The 23549-nt window shown below is 44.7% G+C and overlaps 1 protein-coding gene across 2 annotated transcripts in view; it reads left to right on the plus strand.

Annotated features, from left to right (window-relative positions):
- Nucleotides 1–22806, plus strand: part of LysRS (Lysyl-tRNA synthetase) — a 92617-nt gene extending 69811 nt beyond the window's left edge. For both annotated transcript variants that reach the window (XM_084588561.1, XM_084588560.1), the window contains 4 exons: nt 2744–2892; nt 10697–10846; nt 17317–17464; nt 22675–22806. In XM_084588561.1, the coding sequence (XP_084444687.1) occupies nt 2744–2892; nt 10697–10846; nt 17317–17464; nt 22675–22763 (536 nt within the window). In that variant the 3' untranslated portion in view covers nt 22764–22806. The remainder of the gene's footprint in view (nt 1–2743; nt 2893–10696; nt 10847–17316; nt 17465–22674) is intronic.
- Nucleotides 22807–23549: the final 743 nt, after the last annotated feature.

Consider the following 23549-nt stretch of genomic DNA (forward strand, 5'->3'; position numbering starts at 1 on the left):
TAGTGGTCCTATCAAAATAGTATTTGCATCATATCCAAAAACGCCAATAAAGGTTACCTTGGATGTCACAGATTAGAGGATTTTCATTGGCCATTGCAGAGTGATGAAGTTGAGTCTCACGAAAGCAAAGAGTGCGGGCCTATTTTTACTACAGTGGGCTTAATTTATCACTATGTTGAGTGACTAAAACTACTTATTCATGGAAACCTAAAAAACAAAAGCAAAAACAAAATTTCACAGTGCTGTTTAGCGCACCTTTAACATTTAGGTAACCACATTTTGGCTGCACGTCGTTGTCTATTCATCCTTGCTTTTTTCTTTCAGGCCTGCATTCTGCCATTCATGAAAATTCACTAGAATAACCTGGACATATTAAAATGCTGCTTATATTCAAAAGTTCAGTCGAAAATCCTGTGCGAAAGTATAAAAATGCCAAATGTGTCTGTCAAGCTTCCCGCAAACAAAACATGCGCCATGCCCTTACACGTGGCACTTCCCCTAATGGCGATCCTTCAATCACATTTCACACACATAGCAGTGCTGGGAACAGCCTTGGATATTGGCTGCATGTCTTTGTTTATTTTACCTTTCTTTGTATTTTTTTCAGTCCCAGATATCCTTCGATAGTTTCTCTCTTGCCTGGCAGCCAGTATGCCAGCAGTGCAGCATGAGCGCCTACCTTCGCTACTGGTTCATTCACCGTGTTCTACTCTTATCTGGCAGCATCTCATGTGCGGTTGCTTCCTTTGTTATCCAGTTGCAATTTTTAGTGTGTGTGAAGGAAAATGGTGGTAAACAAGATAAGGAAAGGCAGGAAGGGATAAATATGGAAGGAAGTAAAGACTAAAGGCATGACTGACAGACACAAAGGGCATTTGGTGCTGTCACAGCTTATTGCGAATGCCCTTAGTATGTGGAGCAGTATATGGCTATGACAAGCCTACAGAACTGATGATTGCCATGCTGCTGTCCTCTCGGCAGGAAGGGGTTAGCAAGGTCAAATGCACAGCACAGCACAGCACTTCTCTTTCCACAAGTCCCACAGCAGCCACATGCTGGGGTGGTCCAGCAAATTGATAATGCTTTGTAAATGCTACTTTGAATCACAGACGGGGCACCAAGGTTGCCTCATATCATGCTAGAGAAGGTGGAAGGAATAGTAATAGGTATAGTGCATGGTTTAGGGGAATATTGACGGGAGTTCACAAAATTGCCTGATGTCCGCAAGGCCTGCTTGAGCCTGTGTTCAAGCATACTGAACCTGCATGCTGCGTTTGTCCCAGAGGTCAAAAGTGACATGTTTTGGCTGTCATTCCGGGCAAATTCCAGGTGGCTTCAAACAGTTCGTGTGCATTGCAAGCCATATAACTTGCTCAAACATGATATTGTAAATGCTAACACATTTAATATTCTGTAGTTTGGAGTAAAATGTGTGAAAGAAGGAGAAATGGTGCATCAAGGTATGCAGCTAAGGCCATTTAGTGTCCTCAAGAAAGATGAAAGTATGCTTGCCATCAGTGGCGACATGATCAAGGTGGGGGCATTTGAGTCTGAGCTCTTGTTCGGGTTGCTACACTCACGTTTCTTCCTCAAGGGGTGGGGAAAAAAAATTTCATGATTATCTTTTTTATAGCTTGTTTAAAAATAAGATTTCAGGGCCTGGAACGTAACTGAATATATCTGTTATGGCTATTCATACCTTTACTTGATACTTCTCTTTGCTCACTTTAAAGGTTTCAGGGCACCGAAGAAATTCTCAGACAAATAGGGATGTCTGGTTAGCCAAGAGCTCCTTAGAATGGTTTCTTTGAAGAGCTCACATTGATGGTGTTAAGACGCGTTCACACTGGCGAGTTGTAAAGGTTGCGCGAGAGAGTTTCGTCGACGCGGGACAAGCGCAGATCGACACCGAGTGTTCACACCGGCATGCAACTCTCTTCACGACACCCCTCTCTTTGAACGAAGAGCCGACTTTCACAAATTTTCGGCCCTTTTTATGTGCTATCGCGCTTGATGTAGATCAGTTTGGACTTCATTCAGGCATGGGTATCTGTAATTATTTCAGCGAGGAAGAAGCTCTCATAGTTATTCACATGGGGAGAGCTGTTTCGACAGCTGAAAGCACTCTAGTTCGACGAAATCAAAAGCAGTGGCAGTGCTGGGCGCGCCCTTGTTTGCGGTCTCGTGAAGTAGCAGGTCACGAAATCGCTTCATACCCAAGCTCATGACAGAAAATACTAGTACAAACACGAATGAGTAGGTGTCATTCTCACAGTAATCCTTGATGTGCACCCAACAATTGCATGCACAGCAAGTCGTACACATGCGAACATGCACTTTTGAATTTCCCTGCCAAAGTAAGGAGGTAGAAGTGGAAAAACATCACATTCTGAAGCACTGCAGATTGGCTGAGGAGTTCTGCGACTTGAAGTTGCATTGCAAGAAATCTGTCAGAGAGCGACACCCTCTAGCCCCTGGCGGCTTGTTCGAGTCTTCTCTGTGATGAATTGGGTCGTGTGACCTCTGTGGCACTCGCCAGTGTGAACAGGCCTTTAGAGAGACTTGCGCTTCTGCCTCATAATTTGCTTCTGTGGCAGCGTATCTTCATGTGTGTCCTGTGTTGTTGGGTGGAACAGGCCCTGCTGTTCATCTTTCTGTGGTGTTTAATGCACCAATTTTACCACTTATTTTAGTGCGGCCTGTTTTAAACAGGGCAGTGATACGTCCATCTGCTGTTATGCAGAGTCGGTGGCCCTGTTGTCAGACTTGTGCATCAAGCATGAGGTGGAGTGCCCGGCACCCAGGACAGCTGCTCGGCTGTTGGATAAGCTAGTGGGACATTTCCTGGAAGAGCAGTTTGTTAATCCCACTTTCCTTTGTGATCACCCAGAGGTAAGTGGCATTGAAGCTTGCGTTGCTTGAACTTCCGCTTTGAGTATAGTATAGTAGATTAGCCCATGGGCACTGTTTCACAATTGTATGGTGCTGCTTGCACTTCCGACACTTCAATACAGTTGAGCTTCATTGGTATGCTTATAATGAATTCGGGGGGAGGTTGTTGTAGCTCCCAGATGTGCCCATCATGCCCCTAGGAACAGCAAAGCTGCCTCTGCCTTTCTCCTATTCATGTTGCGTCTCCGCGGGAACAACCCCCTCAGCTAGCAAATTGTCTTTTCTTCTATGCTTCGTCGGTGTACATTAGGCACTGCAGAATAGCCACCACGGTGGATGAGTGCCATTGCTTCTAGCTTTTCGTGCCGCAACGTTTCCAGATTCAGCTGGCTCATGTGTTAGTACATGTGGTTGATTGCTAACATATTATATGACCGCAGTTTGTAGAAATTTTGAACATAGTAGCCAGGGAGTTGTGTTATCCGGAAACATATCAACTGGGAGAAAAATAGTCTACAGCAAAAGCTCGGTAATTCGAACCTAGATAATTTGAATTCCGGCCAAGCTCTATAGAGATCTGTGTACACAAAAGCCAGTTATTTTAAACGCGTCTCGGTTCTCCTACGGGTAATTCAAACTACACGCCGCCGCCTCTGGGCGGCTTGGCGCACAGCACATGGCCAAAAAAAAAAAAAAAACAAACGAACACCTCCGCGAAAGACCGGCATAGTTAGAGGCTGCGCGTGTCCAAAACAGGAACAGAAGACAAAACCATGTGAAACCATGGCAGAGTGGGTAAAGCCTAATTGGCGCCATGACCGGTGCGACGGCTGGCGGCCGCGGCTGCCTGCTCTCTCTTCCGCGGAACCTCTGAAACTCGCAACTAAATAATCATTAATTCGAACCCTGTTAATTTCGAAATACGGGTAAGTACTGTCAGCACGGCCCCTGCCAACGCCCATAAAAAGCTACGTTGGACGGGTGCGCGCTACGAGTCAGGCGAGAAATTTTTTTTTTTTTTTTTGGTAAGAGTCGTTCATTCTTCCAGCCATCTGTCGTAAACAATAGTACGCGGTCAGCGATTATGACAACAACTTTTAGAATCATTGCTTCAAAAGGCGTTTGCTGCTACCGCGCGTGTTCCAATAACTGGGTGGCAGTAGACGGCGCCCGCCCCAAACGCCCATGGCATGATAAAGCAAATACTGAAAACGAGGCTTGCAGAGCCGTACAAGCGCTGATACTCTGCCAAGTTCTCTTCCCCCCTTGCTAGAGCTAACTTCAAAAGATAAACACATCGTGATGTTATTGCTGTGCAGCATCTTGGCGCACTGCCAAGAAATGCGTTCTGGGTTGTGATGGCATGAAACGGAGGGACGCGCTAACGCCTTTTTTTTTCATTTTTATTTTTTTCATATTCTTCGGCGAAAATCGAAAGTGGGTGGGTTCATTATGCAAGGGGGTTCGTTACACGAGTAAATACGGTAAATTTACCGTAATGCAAATGGTTCTTGTCAGTTTTTTTTTTTTAGGTCATTTGATAATTCGAACATCGGATAATTCAAACTTTTTCCCTGGTCCCGGGAAATTCGAATTAACGAGCTTTTACTGTATCTCAGTGATGCATTTTTACTCCCTGGGATGCTGCGCGTATGTCCGGGAATGTGCCAATGAGCTTTTACTGTGCTTACTTTTTCAAATGGCATACGGGTACTGCGGTCGCATTCTATCCCGCGGTGCTTTTTCTGTATGGGTACTACGCTAAGCGCATAGTGTTTAAAAAAATTTGACACTGGGGGTGAATTTTTTTCAGACTATTCGACAGTCAAAGGGTTAAGTGTGAGCTTTCTGAGTCACCTTGCACTCATTGATTTGAAATTCACTAAAGTGCTGTGGTGTAGCATTAACCGTGTGAACCATCAGTGTGCGAGTCAAAGAATTTTTTTTCTAACATCTGCTCGCAAATTCATGTAATATACTTTTGCATACAACTTTTGCATTAACACTTTCTTCTCAAGCTAATAATTATAGAGATAGCTGCTTAGTCTGTACTAATTAATTAACTTTGATGAATGATGATGATGATGATGAATACATTTATTGACATTGGCTTAGATTAAGGGAAGCCTGGTCGGGTCCCTAGTCCGGGACACCGTTGGTAAAAGCCGCTGCCCGTGCTCTTTCGACGAGGGCTCATTGTACCTCGCGGTCTGAGCTGGGCACGGCCGCCTCCCAACCTTCCCATGTTGGCTGATTTATTATGTCAATACTGGTATTTTGTTGGCAAGCCCATTCCATATGGTATAAGTTTGCCTTCTGGCCACAAAATTTGCACTGCGCTGAAAAGGATTCGGGCTCAATGACGTGAAATGTTGCTGGATTATTAAATGTCATAGTTTGTAACCTTCGAAGGTGACACTCTTTTGATTGACTAAGACCCTTAGCGACCTTAGCGGGCTTCGGGATTGTCTGCCTTTCAAGGTGCAAATGCTGTAATATCTCTGAATATGTTGTTAACGGAGAGGGGGAGCCTAAATCAGCAAGGGAGGACGTTAAAGGATTCTTGGGAAGAAAAGATCAGGCCGAAGCGTGTGCGCGCTCGTTTCCTTCAACTCCCTGGTGACCTGGTACCCATATTAGTTTCTTCTGTGCAGCTGAAGTCCTACATTGACTCAGAATTTTACAGGCTAGCGGCGTGATTCTGCCACGCATATAGTTTCTATAATCTGCCTGGGAATCTGTAACTATGTATTTCGATGCGGAGTGCGTTGCGGCTAAGGCTATCGCCACTTCCTCCATAGCCTGCATATCCCCGTTACGAACTGAAAGCCGTCCACGACCTGCATTTGGCGCACCACTGATATTGTTGATGTCCCCGCTACAGGACCCGCAGCGTCCACGAAGAAGGCTCCTTCTTCTCTTGAATAAGATTCAGTCATCATCTTGCAAATAAGGATAGGTGACTCCGAAGAGCTCTTAGTTGCTTTAACAAGAGTTCTTGTCGTTCTTGCTGGTGATGATCTGCAGAAGCCATGGGAAAATTTGCTAAAGAGATGTGATGCGTAAGAGAAAGACAGATATAACAGGAAAAGCATTATGTTCTATGTGTTGATGCGCAAGAGAAAGATGGATAGAACAGGTAAGGCATCATGCTCTATGTGTCTTTCTCTTGTGTGTTATGTCTTTTAGCGCATTTTCCCATAGCTCTCGGTTAGTTTCACTGGGCTAAGGACCACCATATTTTTAAAACCTTGGTTACATTTAGCTGGAACACTGGTATGCTGAACTTGTTTATAGCTCTTGAGTAGAAAAAGAAGTTTCAAAATTCTTTTTTTGCATAGGTATATCCATAAAGCCAACTGCATTTAGTCTTAAGTGTGTTGTACTTTTGGTAACTCAGAGTTCTGATTGTGCCCTGGTCCCTTGTCTGTTGTATACCTTGAAGGAGTCTTGATATTAGTTACGTGGTGTAAAACTTATTATTGAAGACCGCTTAGGTTCTGTTTTATGGCAATAATGACGAACTTAATGGAGTAGAAGTGCTTGCATTGAACTCAGACTTTTTCAGCACCATTTGGTTACGTAAGAAATTTGTAAACCAAAAGCCCCATGCTCCAGATTGTTTCTAAATCAATGCGTTATTGGTCCGAAGTATTCCAGACTGCTCCTTAATCTTTGTGTTAGTGCTCCAAAGCTCTCCAAATTGGAAATTTCAATGTTCCAAAAATTGCTTCAAATTACAGTTTTCCATTAGCATCACAAGGTACATAAAACAGTACCTTGCTGCAACGTGCCGGCTTGCGTGTTGTGTTTTGGAGAAACTACTGCACCAAAAGAGGGCTGCTTCCATAGCCTTGTATGCTCTATGTTGTTTCTTCTTTGATATGTTTGTAAAGCTAAACTCACTTATAGCAATATTGCAGTGCCTTGAAAATATCATTGTTATAACTGGGCTAAACCATAACAACAAAGAAAATATGAGAAACTTGAGAAAGTTTATTAAAGAGGAAGCAGCTTACACTTTTCACTTATTTGCAGGCAAAAATATATCATCACTAAGCTTAAATTTAATTTAACTGCTTCACACCAGTATTGTTGACTGCAGGGTGCAAGGCGTCCAACTGGTGCACAAAGCTGAGTGAAAGATTTTTTGCACAAATGATGTCCCGCTGGGAATTGACCATTCTTAGGACTTTGTGATGTTGTTTTGTTGGCATGGTTGCAGTGTTTGTGAGCTTTTTTCTGCTAAGAATTGCTCTCAGTAACCAATTGTAATTGTTATAACTAGTAATCTACTGCTACAGCATTGTTACATGCAGGTTATTTTACCATAGAATGTATGTCAAAGTTGACGGTGCTACGGCTGCCCATTGTTATATCCAGTACAGTCTAGCCGGTTATAACGAAGTAGCCAGGAATTGGAAATTACTTCGCTATATCCGCTATTTCGTTGTATCTAAACTATGAAAAAAATGAGACGAATTTGAGTAAATTGTTTTATCGTCGCTGGATGAAATGGTCCAACGTTCCCTGAACACATTTTGCAAGTGCGGTCTTCAGGATCTCCATACCATCCTACTGCAAACCTAAGTTCTACTCCGAACTCCCAAGGTACATCCGTAGTGTGTCAACAGCTGTGCTGGCCGCTGCGTAGGTCACCGGCTTAGGGGCGCAACCAGCATCGTCGCAGCCACTCTTGGAGGCGCTGTCCGTCCCTTCCATGACTGTCCCCTCCGTGGCAACAAGTTCATCGTCGGTGGAAATAAAGTCCATGTGGGATGGACCTAAAGGCACAAGGTTCAACTTGTTAACGGACTCCCATAGCTGCTCCAAGCTGGCTGTTGTGGCGGCACCATCAGCTATTGCAGCGATGTCAACCGTTGCAGCTTCATCCTTAGAGGCGCCTTGTCCACGCTGCTGCTTCGAGAGAAGCCAACTTTCTTTAAGCAGTGAGCGATAGTTAGATGCTTCACATCCCTCCAGGTTCCGCTTGCAAAATGGATGGCCTTCACCAAAGGGACTTTCATCTCGGCCACGTTGTTGGCAGAGCGAGCATCAATCAGAAGGTGCTCGATCACTCGGCGCCAGTAGTAGACCTTAAAGTTAGTGATAACTCCTTGATCCATACGGTGCAGCTTGGCAACTTGGTGAAGCCCAAGTTCTTAGCCTTCGCTAGCATGATGGGTCCACTGAGCAGCATGTTCTTTTATCGGGCATCCAAGAACCACCTGTAAAGTGCGGGTTCTACGTCGGCGTATATGGCGCATCGGACCCTCCTTCGGTCCCCGCTCCTAACGTCGTTGTCGAGAATGGCGTCGATCTTGCTGCTGTTCTTGATTGTCTTTGAGAGTGTGAACTGTGCGATTTCATACATCCGTACGATATCACTCTTCACGTTTCAGCGTGCTTAGTCTTCAATGACAACACTTTTCTCTTGCCCGTTGAGGTGCTGGGGCTCGCGAGACTCGACATTGCCAAGAAATCGAAGGGTTGGGTTTGAGAAAGGGATAACTGAGTAGTCAACAACCGAATGTTTGGACGTTCAAATTTTCGGACATGCCCGATATTCTGGACATCTTCGCGGCACCGCCACGAGCCCCATAGAATCAATGTATAAGGGCATCTGAAATTTCAGATGCTTGAACCCCCCGCCATCCAATTTTTCGGACTTTTTGACGCGACGGAAAGTCTGAAACCGCAACTGCGTCCTACAAAGCCGTCATTTTGGCTATCTTCCAGTCTGCTAACCATGTCACAGCTTTGAGCAACTAGCCGTACTAGCCGTACCTAGCCGTCACACACTGATTTTGTCTAGCCACGCTGGCTATATTTACCAGCGCCTTTTCTGGAGTTTTCGGAAGCGGCGTCGATGCCACGACCGTTTTGCGCAGACTCATCGCAGACCACATGGTGTTTTTTCGCTACGCGGGTGCATGGTTTTGCTATGTGCTACATATTGTGTCAAGTTTGCTCTGCGATGCTAGGCCTAGGTGCTTCGACACTTCGCAACAAGAGGATTTTGCTTGCCCGCGATGGCCCCCACTTCGTCCTCGTCGTCCTCGCCGATGGCATCGAAGCGTGGAAAACAGTACCGTCGGTTAACGATGGAGAAGAAAGCCGCCATTATTAAACAAGTAATGAGTGGCCGATCGCAGGCCGACGTAGGTAAGGAGTTTTGCATTTCAAAGCAAACAGTCACGGATTTTCTCAAGAACAAGGGCAAGATTCTGGAAGCGGCCAAAAAACCATCTGGTGCCAAAAAAAGGAATGCAAGCCAAGGTGTTCACCCAAAGCTTGAGGAAGCCCTCATCGTATGGCTTGATTCAATGACTGCAAAGCGGTTGCTGGTTTCGGGCGGCAAGAAAAGCGGAAACACTCGCGCTTCAAATGGGCATTGACGATTTTAAGTTCAGTGATTCGTGACTGAGACACTTTAGGCATCGGTATGACCTGAAGTTCAAGGTGTGCGATGAGAGCGGCGCCGTCGACAATGCAGTTATTGAGCAGTACCGCAACGGAAAACTGCAGTCTTTGTTGCAGCAGTTCTGTGCTGACAATGTTTTCAACTGCGACGAAACTGGCTTATTTTATAAGATGTTGCCGGAAAGAATGCTTGCTTTTGCTGATGACCCATGTCACGGTGGCAAGCACAGTAAAGAGCGGCTGACCGTTCTCGTTGGCAGCAACATGTCTGGCAGCGAGAAGTTTCCCTTGCTTGTAATTGGGAAGTCGAAGAACCTGTGGTGCTTTAAAGGGGCATCGCTGTCAGTGTTGTACGAAGCCAACAAAAAGGCATGGGTCACTCGGCAGTTGTTTTGAACGGCTCTTTTTCATGCTTTGGTGTTTCGGAAGCCTAATACCTCGTCCTTGACTGTTTTGATCCCAGAAATGTTAGTAAAATGGTACATCTTTTTCATTCATTCGTTGTTTTCGGCCTGCCTGATTTTTCGGACGTTTTTGCGTTCCCTAGAGGGTCCGAAAAATTGGTCGACTGTAGGTCCGTTGTCTAAAAATTGTCCAGGTGAAGTCGGGGTTCACGAGATATCAAAGATAAGAAGCGGAACAAGGCAGGAAGGCATAATGGTATTAGCGAGAGGAGTACATTGCTGCTCATACAAAGATGCACGAAAGCAGAGGGAACACTCTCACTCCCACGACGTTTTCTCCTTGACTCTCTCTCTCCTAGCCCCAGAACTGAGTGGAGAGAAATTCAAGAATCGCAATTCACCAAGTTAACTGCTGCTCTGTGATGTGATCGAAAATTGCCTTTTATTTTCTTACTTTTTTTTACCTCCTGCGCAACCAGCTCGACGGCACGACGGGGCGCCACATTGCGAATACGCCAAGCCAAGCGAGGCAGTAAAGCAACCTTTCGCTTCGTGGGAGTGCAGATGACGCTGTGAATGCGGCCTTCAGCCAAATTTTGTCTTTATTTTCACACAAAAATTTTCCTGAAGGCGTAAAAATCTCTCGATTGATACATTATTTTTCACTTAGTACAAAATCACTTCGCTATATCTGCTGGCATGCGCTTATTTGCTTTGTTAAAACTGTACCAAAATTGTATTGAAAATGCAAAATGGGAGTGGGAAATTAAACTTTTTTCATTATTACCAATATTTCTCTATAAGTGGCTTCACTATAACCGGGGTAGACTGTATATTGTTCTAAGCGGTATTGTTAAAAAAGGGTTTGACTGTATGCTGTTCTTTTCTTCAACATGGCCCATCGCTAATGCAGCTGATATGACTGCAAACAAAATTCTTCCAGTAGTAAACAGCTTACTTTCACTCTTTTGGTGCAGCTGATGAGCCCGCTGTCAAAATGGCATCGTAGTGTACGTGGCCTCACGGAACGATTTGAGCTGTTTGTTGCTCGCAAGGAAATCGTCAATGCATACACCGAGTTGAACGACCCATTGATTCAGAGGCAGCGATTTGAGCAACAGGCCAAGGTAAGTGTGTGGTTAAGGTTGCTTCTAACACTGTATGTCAAGCGGGCCATCAGCATTCTCTTTTGTGCATTTGTCTATGTAACTGGCATCATTTTACTTTAAGCTGATGTATTCTCATAGCGTGTTGGACATTGGATATTAGTGAACTTTGTATTGCTCTGACTGAAGTAACCTCTGGAATTTAAAACCCTCGGTCATGTATGAGAGAAACTTATACCTCCAAAAATCTCACATGCTGTTTGCAGCACTGTGGAAGGTAGAGCTCTCTCTCTTCCAATCAGGGCTGCAGGAACGCAGAATAACCATCAAAATTTCAACAGTGTATGTGTATTCTTCAAGAAAAACACAGCAATTTAAAGCATATATATCATTTGGATGGGTAAAGGACGCAGAGCGTTCTGGCAGTTCTATACTCATTGGTGAAATCAAGTGAAGAAGACTGCACTTGATTTGATTGCACTGAAGGCTGCTGATGCAAAGCAGTGATGCGCCGCCATTTGTCAGCATGTCGTCGGTCGATGCTCTTGTGTCGCCTGAGGGTTGTCCGTTAAATGTTCGTTTCTTTCACCATGCAGGCGAAGCAGTTAGCTTTGAATGTTATTGAAGTCAGTACAGTATATGCCTCATTCGGCCTCCTAACGTCACTAAGCTCCATGACATCCCATTTCATACCCTCTAGTTCTTCTAACAGCACTGCTAAACTAGCTTCACTAGCTAGGGTTCTAGCGTTAAACGTGGGCAGAAGAGTTCAGGATCTCGCTACAGAATAGATATTCAGTTCTAACCGAGGATGGCGACATTACCCTAGGAGCAATGAACAATAATTTCAGCGATATCATTACTGAGTGTGCTGTAGAAGTAGGCAGTAGGTTAGTTAGGATACCGGTAAGCTGCCTAAAGAGACGAAAGATTTGATTAAGAAACGCCAGAGTATGAAAGCTTCCAATCCAACAGACCAGATAGAATTGGCCGAGATATCAAAGCTAATCAATAAGCGCAAGGTGGCCGATATAAGGAAGTATAACATGGAGAAAATTGAGCATGCTGTAAGAACGGGGGAAGCCTTAAAGCGGTAAAGAAGAAATTGGGCATAGGCAAAAACCAGATGTATGCATTAAGGGACAATGCGGGCAACGTCATCACGAATATGCCAAGGAGTTCTATACAAATCTCTGCAGTAGCAAAAGTAGTTAGGACCGTAATGAGATTGGTGGTAGGGAAAAACAGTCAGACGTCCCACTAGTGACAAAGGACGAGGTCAAGAAAGCATTAGAAACTATGAAAAGGGGGAAATCAGCTGGAGAGGATCAGATAACTACAGATTTGTTCAAGAATGGTGGGGATATTGTGCTAGAAAAACTGGCCACCCTGTATACGCAGTGCCTGGTGTCATCGACGGTACCGGAACCATGGAAGAATGCAAACAATATCCTCATTCATAAGAAAGGGGACGCTAAGGACCTTAAAAATTACAGACCAATCAGCTTATTGTCTGTTACGTATAAGGTATTTACTAAGGTAATCGCTAATAGAATCAGGACAACCTTAGACTGCAATCAAGCAAAGGATCAAGCAGGTTTTCGGAAACGGTAATCTACTATCGATCATATCCATACCATCAACCAGGTGATAGAAGAATGCTCGGGATATAACCAGCCCTTATACATAGCATTCACTGATTACAAAAATGCATTTGACTCAGTAGAAACCTTGGCGGCGATGCAGGCATTGCGAAATCAGAGGGTAGACGAGCCGTACGTGAAAGTGCTGGAAAATATATATAGTGGCTGCACAGCAACCATAGTTCTGTATAAAGAAAGTAACAAAATTCCCATAAAGAAAGGTGTTAGGCAAGGAGACACTGATCTCCCCAGTGCTATTCACAGCTTGCTTAGAAGTAGTATTCAGAGACTTGGAATGGGAGCAGTTAGGGATAAGGGTAGATGGAGAATATGTCAGTAATCTGCGATTTGCTGATGACATTGCCTTGCTAAGTAACTCTGGGGATGAACTGCAAATAATGATTGATGACCTAGACAGGAAAAGTAGAAAGGTAGGCTTAAAAATCAACATGCAGAAGACTGAGGTAATGTTCAACAGCCTCGGGAAGGAACAGTAGTTTACATTAGGTAGCGAAGTACTGGAAGTAGTAGGCGAATATGTCTACTTAGGACAGGTAGTAACCGCAGATCCGGACCATGAAAAGGAAATAACAAGAAGAATAAGATTGGGATGGAGCGCATTTGGCAAGCACTCGCAGATTATGACTAGCAGCTTACCGGCATCGCTCAAGAGGAAAGTATACAACAGTTGCATCTTACCTGTACTCACCTATGGAGCTGAAACGTGGAGGTTAACCAAGAGGGTTCTACTTAAGTTGAGAACAACGCAGAGGGCTATGGAACGAAAAATGGTAGGGGTAACATTAAAAGATAAGAAGCGTGCAGATTGGGTCAGAGAAATGACTCAAGCTACTGACATTCTAGTGGAAATCAAGAAGAAGAAATGGGCATGGGCAGGACATGTAGTGCGAAGAGAGGATAACCAATGGTCGCTTAGGGTAACAAACTGGATTCCAAGGGAAGGAAAGCGTAGTAGGGCGCGGCAGAAAGTTAGGTAGGTGGATGAGGTTAACCCTTTGGATGTCATGAACATACCGGTACGTTTTCGCGCTTCACCCCCACATTGTCACCGACGTACCGGTGCATTCTCTATCGTGTATTCAAAACTTCGTGCCTGAGCGTGAAGCTCGCGCGCTTGGACAGGCTGCGCCATCTGTCAAATCTTTTTACAAGTTTGTATTTTTGCCCCACGTTGTGTTGATACGTATACACTGAAAAGTATGGAGCGACCGCGCCCACTCCCGCCACCTTCTTTGCTGGGGGGCGCGGTCGCTCTGGGCGCGCTACTCTATCGCGCTAAGTGATCTTGCGGCGCGTGCGTGCGGTTACGGGTTCAAGGGTTGTTCTGCCATATTCCGCAGGTTTGCAGGTTTTTATTTTTATTCTGTTGGTGTGTCTGCTACGACGCCTCACATTCAAGGGCTCTCGCCGTTGCCTCTCGACACGTGACTAGATCGCTGCTTTCGCTCTTTCTTGCCGCGCTCTTGCTTGCGGCTAGCAGTAAAAAAGGAGGCTGTTTTACCCTCTGTCCATCTCTCTCTATCATCTTGATTTCACAACGTGCTGTTTATCTCTATTGTGCTGGCTACCGAAAGTACGCCCTCCGTGCGCGTGGTTACTTTCATATAGCTGACCGTGCGGGACCTTCGACTTCAGACTGGAGCGATGGCTCTTTTGATCTTTTGATTATAAGTACGAGTGTCGAGCTCGGATTCGGTCTCTAGTGAAGTAACGAGCTGTTTTTTTTTTTATATTATTCTCATTTATCTAATTTATAATCAGGCTGATAATGATGATGATGTTAATTAACAACACCTACAGAACACTGAAATGTGCATATTCCGTTGACTATGTTATTTGTATAGCAATCATAACCAAAAATAAATCTATGCTCGTTCCCAGCTATGCTAGTTCCCTGAAACGAAGCCGACAATGGGGGTGCGTCACGGCCAGAAACGCCCGACAGCGAAACGGTTAAGAAGTTCGCAGGAGTCAAGTGGATGCAGCTAGCACAGAACCGGGTTAATTGGAGAAATATGGGAGAGGCCTTCTCTCTACAGTGGGTATAGTTAGGCTGCTGCTGATGATGATGCTATTGAAACACTCCACCTCGTGTGTGGGGGCAGCATGAATTCTCTCATCAAGATGATGGCAATGCTCACCCAGGTGAGCTTTGCTGGTATACCTTTAATGAGCATAGGTGGAGCCACTGTCAGATTGATGGGACAACATGCGTGTTGGAACACTATTATGTAGTGCGCATCATCCTGCTTGGCCCAGGTCACCTGTTGCTTCCACAGTGCTGTAAACAGCTTGTAAGACTGATTATAAGTAGGGTTGTTTGTTTTCGGGTAGAACCCAATTTTACCAGATTCTTGTTCCCCTAACATGTTCTTGAAAAATCAGGTAAGACCCAATTTTTCGTTACGATTTCGAGAAAAGCTGGTGCCCTCGGAGCTGCTCTGCCCTAGTTTGCGTAACTACAGACCCCTCTTTATTTTTGTGACCGATGATGTAGACTTACTGCGCGAGGAGTTTAGCCAGTACTTGCTGGAAGCAGGCTCCAGTAATGCAGGAGTTGAAGAAATGGACTATTGGCACGATGCAACTGTGTGCTACCACGGGCTAACAAATGCCCCATTGTTTTTGTTGTGCCTAGGTGATGGTGGCTGTGATGTTGGTCATTCTCTCGGCTGAGATACCTTCAAGGACTGGACAGGTCTCATGTGTAAACCAAAATGCTGAGCATGCAGATTATTATATATGTTAACAAGGACATTTAAAAAGTCAATGACCAGCTTGTGTACATGTTTCATGTGCCAAAACTAGTCCAGACTCTTTACTGCCAGTACAAAATTATTAATTATCAAAGAAACATGGAAGTCCTTAATGCTTTCTTCAGAACTCCGATTGTTCCCTTCCTACCAGCCCGAAGCATGGCTCTAATCATTACCCTCCAATAAAAAAAAATGAAATAAGTTATTATGTTTGTAAATGTTAATCTAGAAAAAAACTGAGTTTTGGAATGTTTCCAAGAAGAACCAGATTTCTCCCCTATCATCAAGTTGTAAAATAGCACCTGATTTTTATTCCCCCCCCCCCCCCCCCTCCACTTCTGTATTTAAAGAAATATAAAACCCGAAAACGAACGACCCCAAATATGAGGACCTGAATGGAATCCCTCAATGTAAAGTTACTCAGACCAGCAGAAATCTTTACCATATCACTTGTTGGTAATGTCATGACTCTGACGATGTTTAGTACTTACTAAATGTCATAGTATTCGTTTATATAAGAAAAACTCGGGAGTATCTTCCTCTTATCATCTCTTTGTAATAATTATTTATTTTCAGTTGTCATGTTATCCCATTTTCAGTGGCGTTTGCGTCTGGTGAAACTACCACATTTCTGTGGATGTGCCGCAGCTGCAGATGTAATGCTAGTTTGATTCCGTGTGAAAACTAAAGCCTTTCGAAAACAAGGCATCACCTTCTGCAGTCCCGATGTCATTTCAGAGGCGTTAGTTTAGGAAAAGCATGGTAAAATTGAGCACAGCAGAATCACCCATGTAGCGCCATTGCGCCTCCGCCTTTTGCCGTGACTGCCCTATCATTTGCATTGCCCAGTGTTGCGAACATGTGGTTAGCCTCGCAACCCCAAGGCTTTCGCTAAGTTGGCAAAGAGCATGGTTACTAAGCCATCTCATAGAGCGCCAGTTATTCGTCTTTGATATCTGCTTACTTCCAAGTGTTGGCTCAGCTACTGTATTTACTCACATAATGCTCGCACTCGTGTAATACTCGCACCCCCAACATTGGGCGTCAAAAATTTGATTTTTTATTTTTTACTCACATAATCATCGCACCACCAATATTACCACCGCGAGAGTCGTCTGCTAATAGTAACAAGTGCCATCTTTGGAGCGCTACTGAACCTAGCTGGCCTCGTTGTGTGCATGCGCTACCAGGTGGCGATAGCGTGCTCGGGTATATCATAATCGGTTATGCTAGTCTTTTTTTTTTTTACCTTCAAGATGTGCGTATTCGTCACCATTTTGCGAGGTGTCTGCATCTTGTTGTCATTGTTCCTTCGTTTCGTCCGTGTTAATTGCTTTATTTCACCGTCTACCGTGTTCTTGGTGCCGCATCGCAGTGGGGCTGTACGCATGTTATACAGCTACTTTTAAGCTGAAAGCTTGCAAGTACGGGCTACAGCATAGCAAGCGCTGCTGGCAGGCACTTCGGCGTCAGTGAGTTCTGTGTAGTGCGCTACTGGAGACAGCGATTGCAGTGTCGATACGGACTCGGATCACGTCTTTGATCAAGAGTAGAACTGTATGGTCTGCTGTGAGCATTATACCACGGAACACGGCGAGTGATGATGAGGCTGCGTCCGGTAAATAAAGTGCTTCAGCAATTTGTGCTTTTGGCGACTCTGTACATTTATAACAAGGGTAAGTTCTGCTTGAAATTAATGCTTGGGTTATATTTACAATAGCTCACCTAAGAATTCCAATTCGCACCTATTTAAATTTGCTTTTAGCGCTCCAAAACTTTTGCTCGAAAATTTCTCCCGCATATATTTCGCACCCCCCACCTTAGCATCAATTTTCCGCGAAAAAAAGTGCGAGCATTATGCGAGTAAATACGGTATTCTAGACTGCGTGCATGCCGCGATGTCTTGTTTTGCTATGCATGTGGCCTGGTGTTCTTATATTAAAGATGTTTTTGCAGTAAACGAAAAAAAAGTACTGTTATCTATGGAAGGCAAAATGTGACTGCGGTTCAGTTTTATTCTAGTGATGTTCTACTGTTCTCCTAGCAAAGAGGTGTGACTTGTTCTCTGCAGGATAAAGCAGCAGGGGATGATGAAGCGCAACTTGTGGATGAAAACTTCTGCACTGCTTTGGAATATGGGCTTCCACCCACAGGCGGCTGGGGCTTGGGTATTGACCGATTGGTCATGTTCCTCACCGATTCTTACAATATCAAGGCAAGTTTTTTTGCTGTTATTCACATCAGGGCAATATGTCTGAATGAGACGCATGGTTAAACATGGTTAAAATGCCTGTTATTAATGCACGGATCCTTAATTGTGGTACTTCTTCCTCTTACCTCTTGCCTTTGTTGTGCATTGCAAGGTTAAATTTCATTTGAAACTTGTAGCATTTGGTACGTTCAGCTCAGTTCATAAATTATAGCGAGTGATGATCGGTAAAAAATATCATTGTACCTGAGGCCGTTTCAATATTAGTTTTAAGGTGATGGCAGATCTTTAAGCAATACAGTAAAATCTCGTTACAAGAGACATGGTTGCAAGAGACACTCGGCTATAAGAGACACTTGAAAATGGTTTGGTTGGTTTTCCTATGTTTGCCATGTTAACAACATTGCATACAAGAGACATGGTTACAAGAGACACTCTGTTACTAAGGGCAACTTTTCCAGGTCCCTAAAGTAATTTTTTCACTATTTACAGTCGTCGACCGATTATTCGGACCTCACGGGGATAGCCGAAAAATCCGAATAAACAGGAGTCCGAAAAAACGAAATCAGAAAAAAAAAAAAAAAAAAGAAAACTATTTCTATGCACTGGCATGCCCTATGCACTTATTCAGGCCCTGCCATTGGCTGGAAAAAATCGTGAATATGCTGCTGGACGCTCCTCCGTTTGCGAGCAGTCAGATCTGCTTAAATCTCGGAAAGGGTCGTGCTGTCACTGTAGGCAGCTGCAAGCACTGTCACCGCATTCACAAGGTCCGCGTGCGATGGCAGCGGAACAGGTGGTGCGTCGTCCTCTGACTCAGATTCGTCGTCAGGCGGGACAGCAGACACCTGACGAATTATCTCGTCATCGTCCAGCTCCGCGCATGTGAGTGCTGCACTGTCGGCATTTGAAAAGTTCTCAAAGATGACTGCGTCTGGGATCACCCTGCTGCCACTGCGCAAGTCTTGCAGCACATGTTCGCCATCTGTGGGAAGCATGTCAGACGGGAGATCCTGGGCCGCGGCATCCGCTTCACCAACTCCAACAAATCCAGCATGCCGAAAGCAGTTTCGGAGTGTGGCTGCCGTTACTGCCTTCCAGGCGTCAGCAAGCATGCTGATCGCCGACAGCAGAGTTACAGCATACTGCTTGCCGGCGTCAATGCACAGAACCATGCGGCTCAGCAAGCGTGCTCTGTATAGCACCTTCAAATTTTTAATCACACCCTGGTCCATGGGTTGAAGGGCGCTTGTTGTGTTTGGTGGCAGGAATTCCAACTGAATGGATTCCAGGTCATCAATGTGGCCATGTGCACCGCAATTGTCCGCAAAGAGTAACACCTTGCGATTCTGGGCCTTGAATTTCCGGTCCAGCTTGCGTACATAGGCAGCGAAAAGATCCTGCGTAATCCAAGCCTTCGAGTTAGCTTCATACCACATGGGCAATGTTTTTACCCCCTTGAAGCATCTCGGGCTCTTTGATTTCCCAATCACAAGAATCGGGAGCTTTTCGTTTCTCAACATGTTGCTGCCAGTCATCACCGTGACCCGGTCTTTGCTATGCCTTCTGCCGTGGCAGGGGTCGCCAGACACGGACAGTGTCTTCTCGGGTAACATCTTATAAAAAAGGCCTGTTTCATCACAATTGAAGACATCATCAGGCGAAAATCGGTCCAGCAGTGACTCCAGTCTGTCGAAGCGGTGATTTGTTATAAGAGTCTGGTCCACGGCACCACTCTTGCCGCACATCTTCTTGAAAGTGAGGTCGTACCTCTTCTTAAAATTACGGAGCCAGTCATTGCTAAACTTAAATTAAAGCCTTCGATGCTCATTTGCAGTGCGAGGGCTTCCGCCTTTTGTGTCAGAAGATCGCCCGACACTGCAATCTTCTTTGCAACTGTCGCACACAGCCACATGTGAAGCACTTCTTCGAGCTTCGGGTGGCTGCCCTCTCTGAAATTTTTTCTTTAAAGCACTGGGAAGAAGACTTCAATGATCCGTTCAAAATCTTCATTTTGTTTTTCATATAGCCCGACACAGTCTGCTTCGAGATGCCGAACTCCCGGGCTACTTTGCTCTGCAGGCGGCCATTCTGCACTTGATGGATCACGGCGATCTTCTTCGCCATTGTCATCGTTGCGTACTTGCCGCGCTTCTTAGCTGAATTCCCCGGCGCTGACTGCCCCGATGTTGGCGCCATTACCGCATGCTTCGTTGGTCTCACTGCTAGGCGTACACAACACACAAGGAACACAAGTAGAATGAACACTGCACACTATAACTACACCGCACGGCGTCACAAAGAAAGGAGAGACGACTGGGCCAGCGGCTACTGGATTTGACCTGGATTTGGATGGGCGAGACTGAAACTAGCCATTGTGCCGGAACACACAGAAACGATGATGATGAGCGGATTCCGCCCCTACCGCCACCTCGTGGGGCGGTAAGGAGGCTCATTCCAAAACAGAAATGACGCTTTATGCTTCAGTCAGCGCCTGTGTGGGTAGCTGCTGTCGATCGAGTTGGCTCGAGTAGGGTCCGAAAAATCAAATGAGAGGTTGCGAAGTGTCCGAAATTTCGGTATTTGTTATGCATTACAGCCTATGGAAAGGGTGACGGTGCTGTGAAGCAGTCCGAATAATCGAGTATGTCAGAATTTTTGGAGTCCGAAAAATCAGTCGGTGACTGTATAAGAGACACAATTAACCCAGGTACACTCATGCAATGCAGCTGACTCGAACCAACTCGTATGTGCGACAGTCTAGATTCCCTTAATTAAATTCTGTTCCATATCAGTGTCCTGTTTTGTTGCAATATGTCGGGAACCAATGAGGAGAGCCTCCTCTTTACTGAGGAGTCCCTATTGTTTCAGTCACACAGGAATGCGATGGCAGTGGCTGAAACAATAAGGACATTTTGACTTCCCAGTCAAAAGGAGGCACTCATTTTTGGTTCCTGACATATTGCAACAAAACAAGACACTGATATGGAACAGAATTTAGATAAGGGAATCTAAACTGTCGCACATACGAGTTGATAGGAATGTTTGGGTACAAGAGGCCTTGGTTACAAGAGACACTTTTTTGGGTTCCCTTGAGTGTCTCTTGTAACGAGGTTTAACTGTATTTATTGATGCCAAGAAATTTTAAATCAAAACAATATTAAAACTAAGGTGGAATGTGTTGTAACTGTATGAAAAAAACAAACAGTGTAATTGTGCAGAAATGTGTAGTGTAGGACAGACACGTTGAAGATGATTTGCTCTATATTCCGTGGAGAAGAAGTCATTATGGGGGTACAAAATTTCAAGCCAGCATCATAAGTGTATTAGTGAAACTTTCGAATTTAATGCGAGGGGCTCATACCATGGAGCTTTGGTGCTAGTGAGTGCATCAATAAGGATTGATTGTGACTGGCTGTAGTATGTTTGTCTAGTACAACCAACATTCTTAGATATAGACAGTTGGAAAACTGTGCTGGCACGCTGCACTGTGAACTGGGCCCAAACGATCTCCAGTCTGGAGTGAGTTGATCGCAAAGCGACCACAGCGCCCCTCTCCCTCGCTACAGTAGATGGGTGAGGCCATTGAGCTAATACACAGGCGGACATTTTAAAATGCCCCCTTCTAGCAGCAGTGCAACAGAAAATAAAATTGTGTTTGTGTTTTTAACACACTTTTGAAACAAGAAGGTTGCAGACGAGACTCAAGCGTGTCGTCTGCTAACTGCCTGCTTGAGATAAGTCTGCAAACGTGGTGGCGTTTCATGCGTTCAAATAGATGTTTAAAAAACGCAAACACAATTTTATTTTCTGTTGCATTGCTGAATGAAGAGGGTTATTAGTATTTTAAAATTTTCGCCTGTGTATTAGCTAACTGGTTTCACCCATCTACCATGGCAGGGGAGAGGGGCGCTGCAGTCGCTTTGCGATCAACTCACGCCGTACCGGCGATCGTTTTGGCCCACTTCGCACAGCGCAGTTTTTTAACTGTTTAAATCTAAGAACGTTGAGTACAACTAACAAGTATTTTATAAACAACATTCAATAACTTCTGCTCCTGGGGTGTAACTTCTTTATCAATAATAGAGCTACGAAGTGTACTTTACTCAAATGGAAGCTTATGTAATCAGGGTAATCACAAGCAAGGCAGTCGCAATCACTGCTAGTGCGACAATGGACTCTGAATTGTAGAACAGGAAGATGTCTGTTAAGCAAAGCTGTATGCTAGTGCACTTCTATACTAAAAATGAGGTTACTGCTCTTTGGAAGTTTTTATTCAATCCTGCCTGTATTTCCTCTCTAGTGGGTAATATTTTTGCGTTCTTCTGTCCATGTTTTTGCTGTTCCCTCTACATTTCAATATACATTGACCTAGTGGCACGGGCTGAGGCATATTATTTTTTATTACTTTTGGATAGCCTCATCATAATATATGTACATTCATGGGCAAAAGTTTGCAGAATGTGGATTCTGACTTTCCTTGCTAGCCATTCAGCTGTCAGACTTTTTCGGTGATTGCACGTGGCAAAGCTGTGTGTGCTGTAAATGTTAGTTGAATTGCTATGTTTCGTCATGAAAAAGAAATCAACAGAGTAAACTGCCAAACTTGAAAAGCCAGGTAGAACGAAAGGAAGAAGATGGTTTGCACGGTATAAAAAAGAAGAACCGAACAAGGGTAAATAGGGTACGCCTCAGGTCGCAGATGAGCCAACGTTTCGACAAGTGGACTTGTCTTCATCTGGGGACGAAGACAAGTCCACTTGTCGAAACGTTGGCTCATCTGCGACCTGAGGGGTACCCTATTTACCCTTGTTCGGTTCTTCTTTTTTAAACTTGAAAAGCGTTATACTTAATTGTGCTACCCTTTGTGCTGTGTGTCGCCTGTGTTCTGTTCCTTTCAGGTGCTTAGTTTAACATAACAGCCTAGTAATGAGTATAATTGTGCATTATGGCTATGTAAAAATCATTATCGGCCAGAGTCCTGTGCGTCTGGCTGATACAGAAGACCTACAGTATATTTTTGGTGGTAAGCTTTTGTAGAAATTTGCAGCTAACCCACAAATTTCGCTTGTGCCATCTCACAGAATTTAATATCTGAAATTATTCCAGAATTAGGGCACATAATGGAAGGGTGAAGTTTACTCAGCCTGTGAAAAAAAAAAAAAGAAATTTGCATTGTTCACAGAGGAAGGCTGCATTCCCTTATTCCCTTGCAGGAAGTACTTCTGTTCCCAGCTATGAAGCCAGATGACCCCAACAAGCACCGTGCCGAGGAAGGGGCTGATGCTGTCAATGCACTGGGAAAATAAATCCAGAGCACATCCCTTACCTTAGTGCTCTTTGAACCAGCCACATCTGGCAATGCTGCTGCTGTTTGCAAAAGCCATTATACATCACCTGCTCTTTACACAAGTTGGGACATGATGCTCGGAGGCCTGAAACTAATTTACCTGTTTTCACTGGCTTCTAAAAAATGTGTTATTGGCAACAGCCGCTGCATTTGTTTGTGTAGTGCCCCTTGGTACACCATGAAATTGCTTCTGAATGGCTTTTTTTTTCTACACTGTAAGCCACTTTTCTCGATTACCCTATTTTTACGCTCTATAATATTTCAATTACTGGCCACGGGTACAGTGAAGGGGGGACACTGGTCTTTCGGACCAGAAAATTGTGAAAAACTCGCATTTTAGAAAATGTGGCATTCGAAGTCAGTAGCTCTTTATCTACCTGTCTGCTAAGTTTTTCATCTCTAGGATCAGTATTTTAGTCAGTGCCAATTTATATAATCAATGTCGCCCGAATTTGGGCTGAAAATGGCCCCCAAAACAATAATTTTCTGCAAGGTGTAGCTCCCATTTCGTGCGCGGCACTGTAAGCCATCTTGGTCTCATTCAAAAGAGCCGCTTTCCGTCTTCAAATTGCCGCCTCTGCTGCCTCTGCTGTATCCATTTGCCCATTGGTTGCATAAAAAATAGCAAAAAAAGAAAACGTGACATTCGCAATCCCATTGGCTTTCGGTGTGCACGTGACAGCAGAGCGTCACCGCATTGGTGGAACTGGCTGGCAGTGTCTGCTCCTCGGCGTGCCCGAGCCGC

Source organism: Amblyomma maculatum, chromosome 1 (genome assembly GCF_055883805.1).
Source record: "Amblyomma maculatum isolate TAMU_Amacu chromosome 1, ASM5588380v1, whole genome shotgun sequence".
Classification (NCBI taxonomy): domain Eukaryota; kingdom Metazoa; phylum Arthropoda; class Arachnida; order Ixodida; family Ixodidae; genus Amblyomma; species Amblyomma maculatum.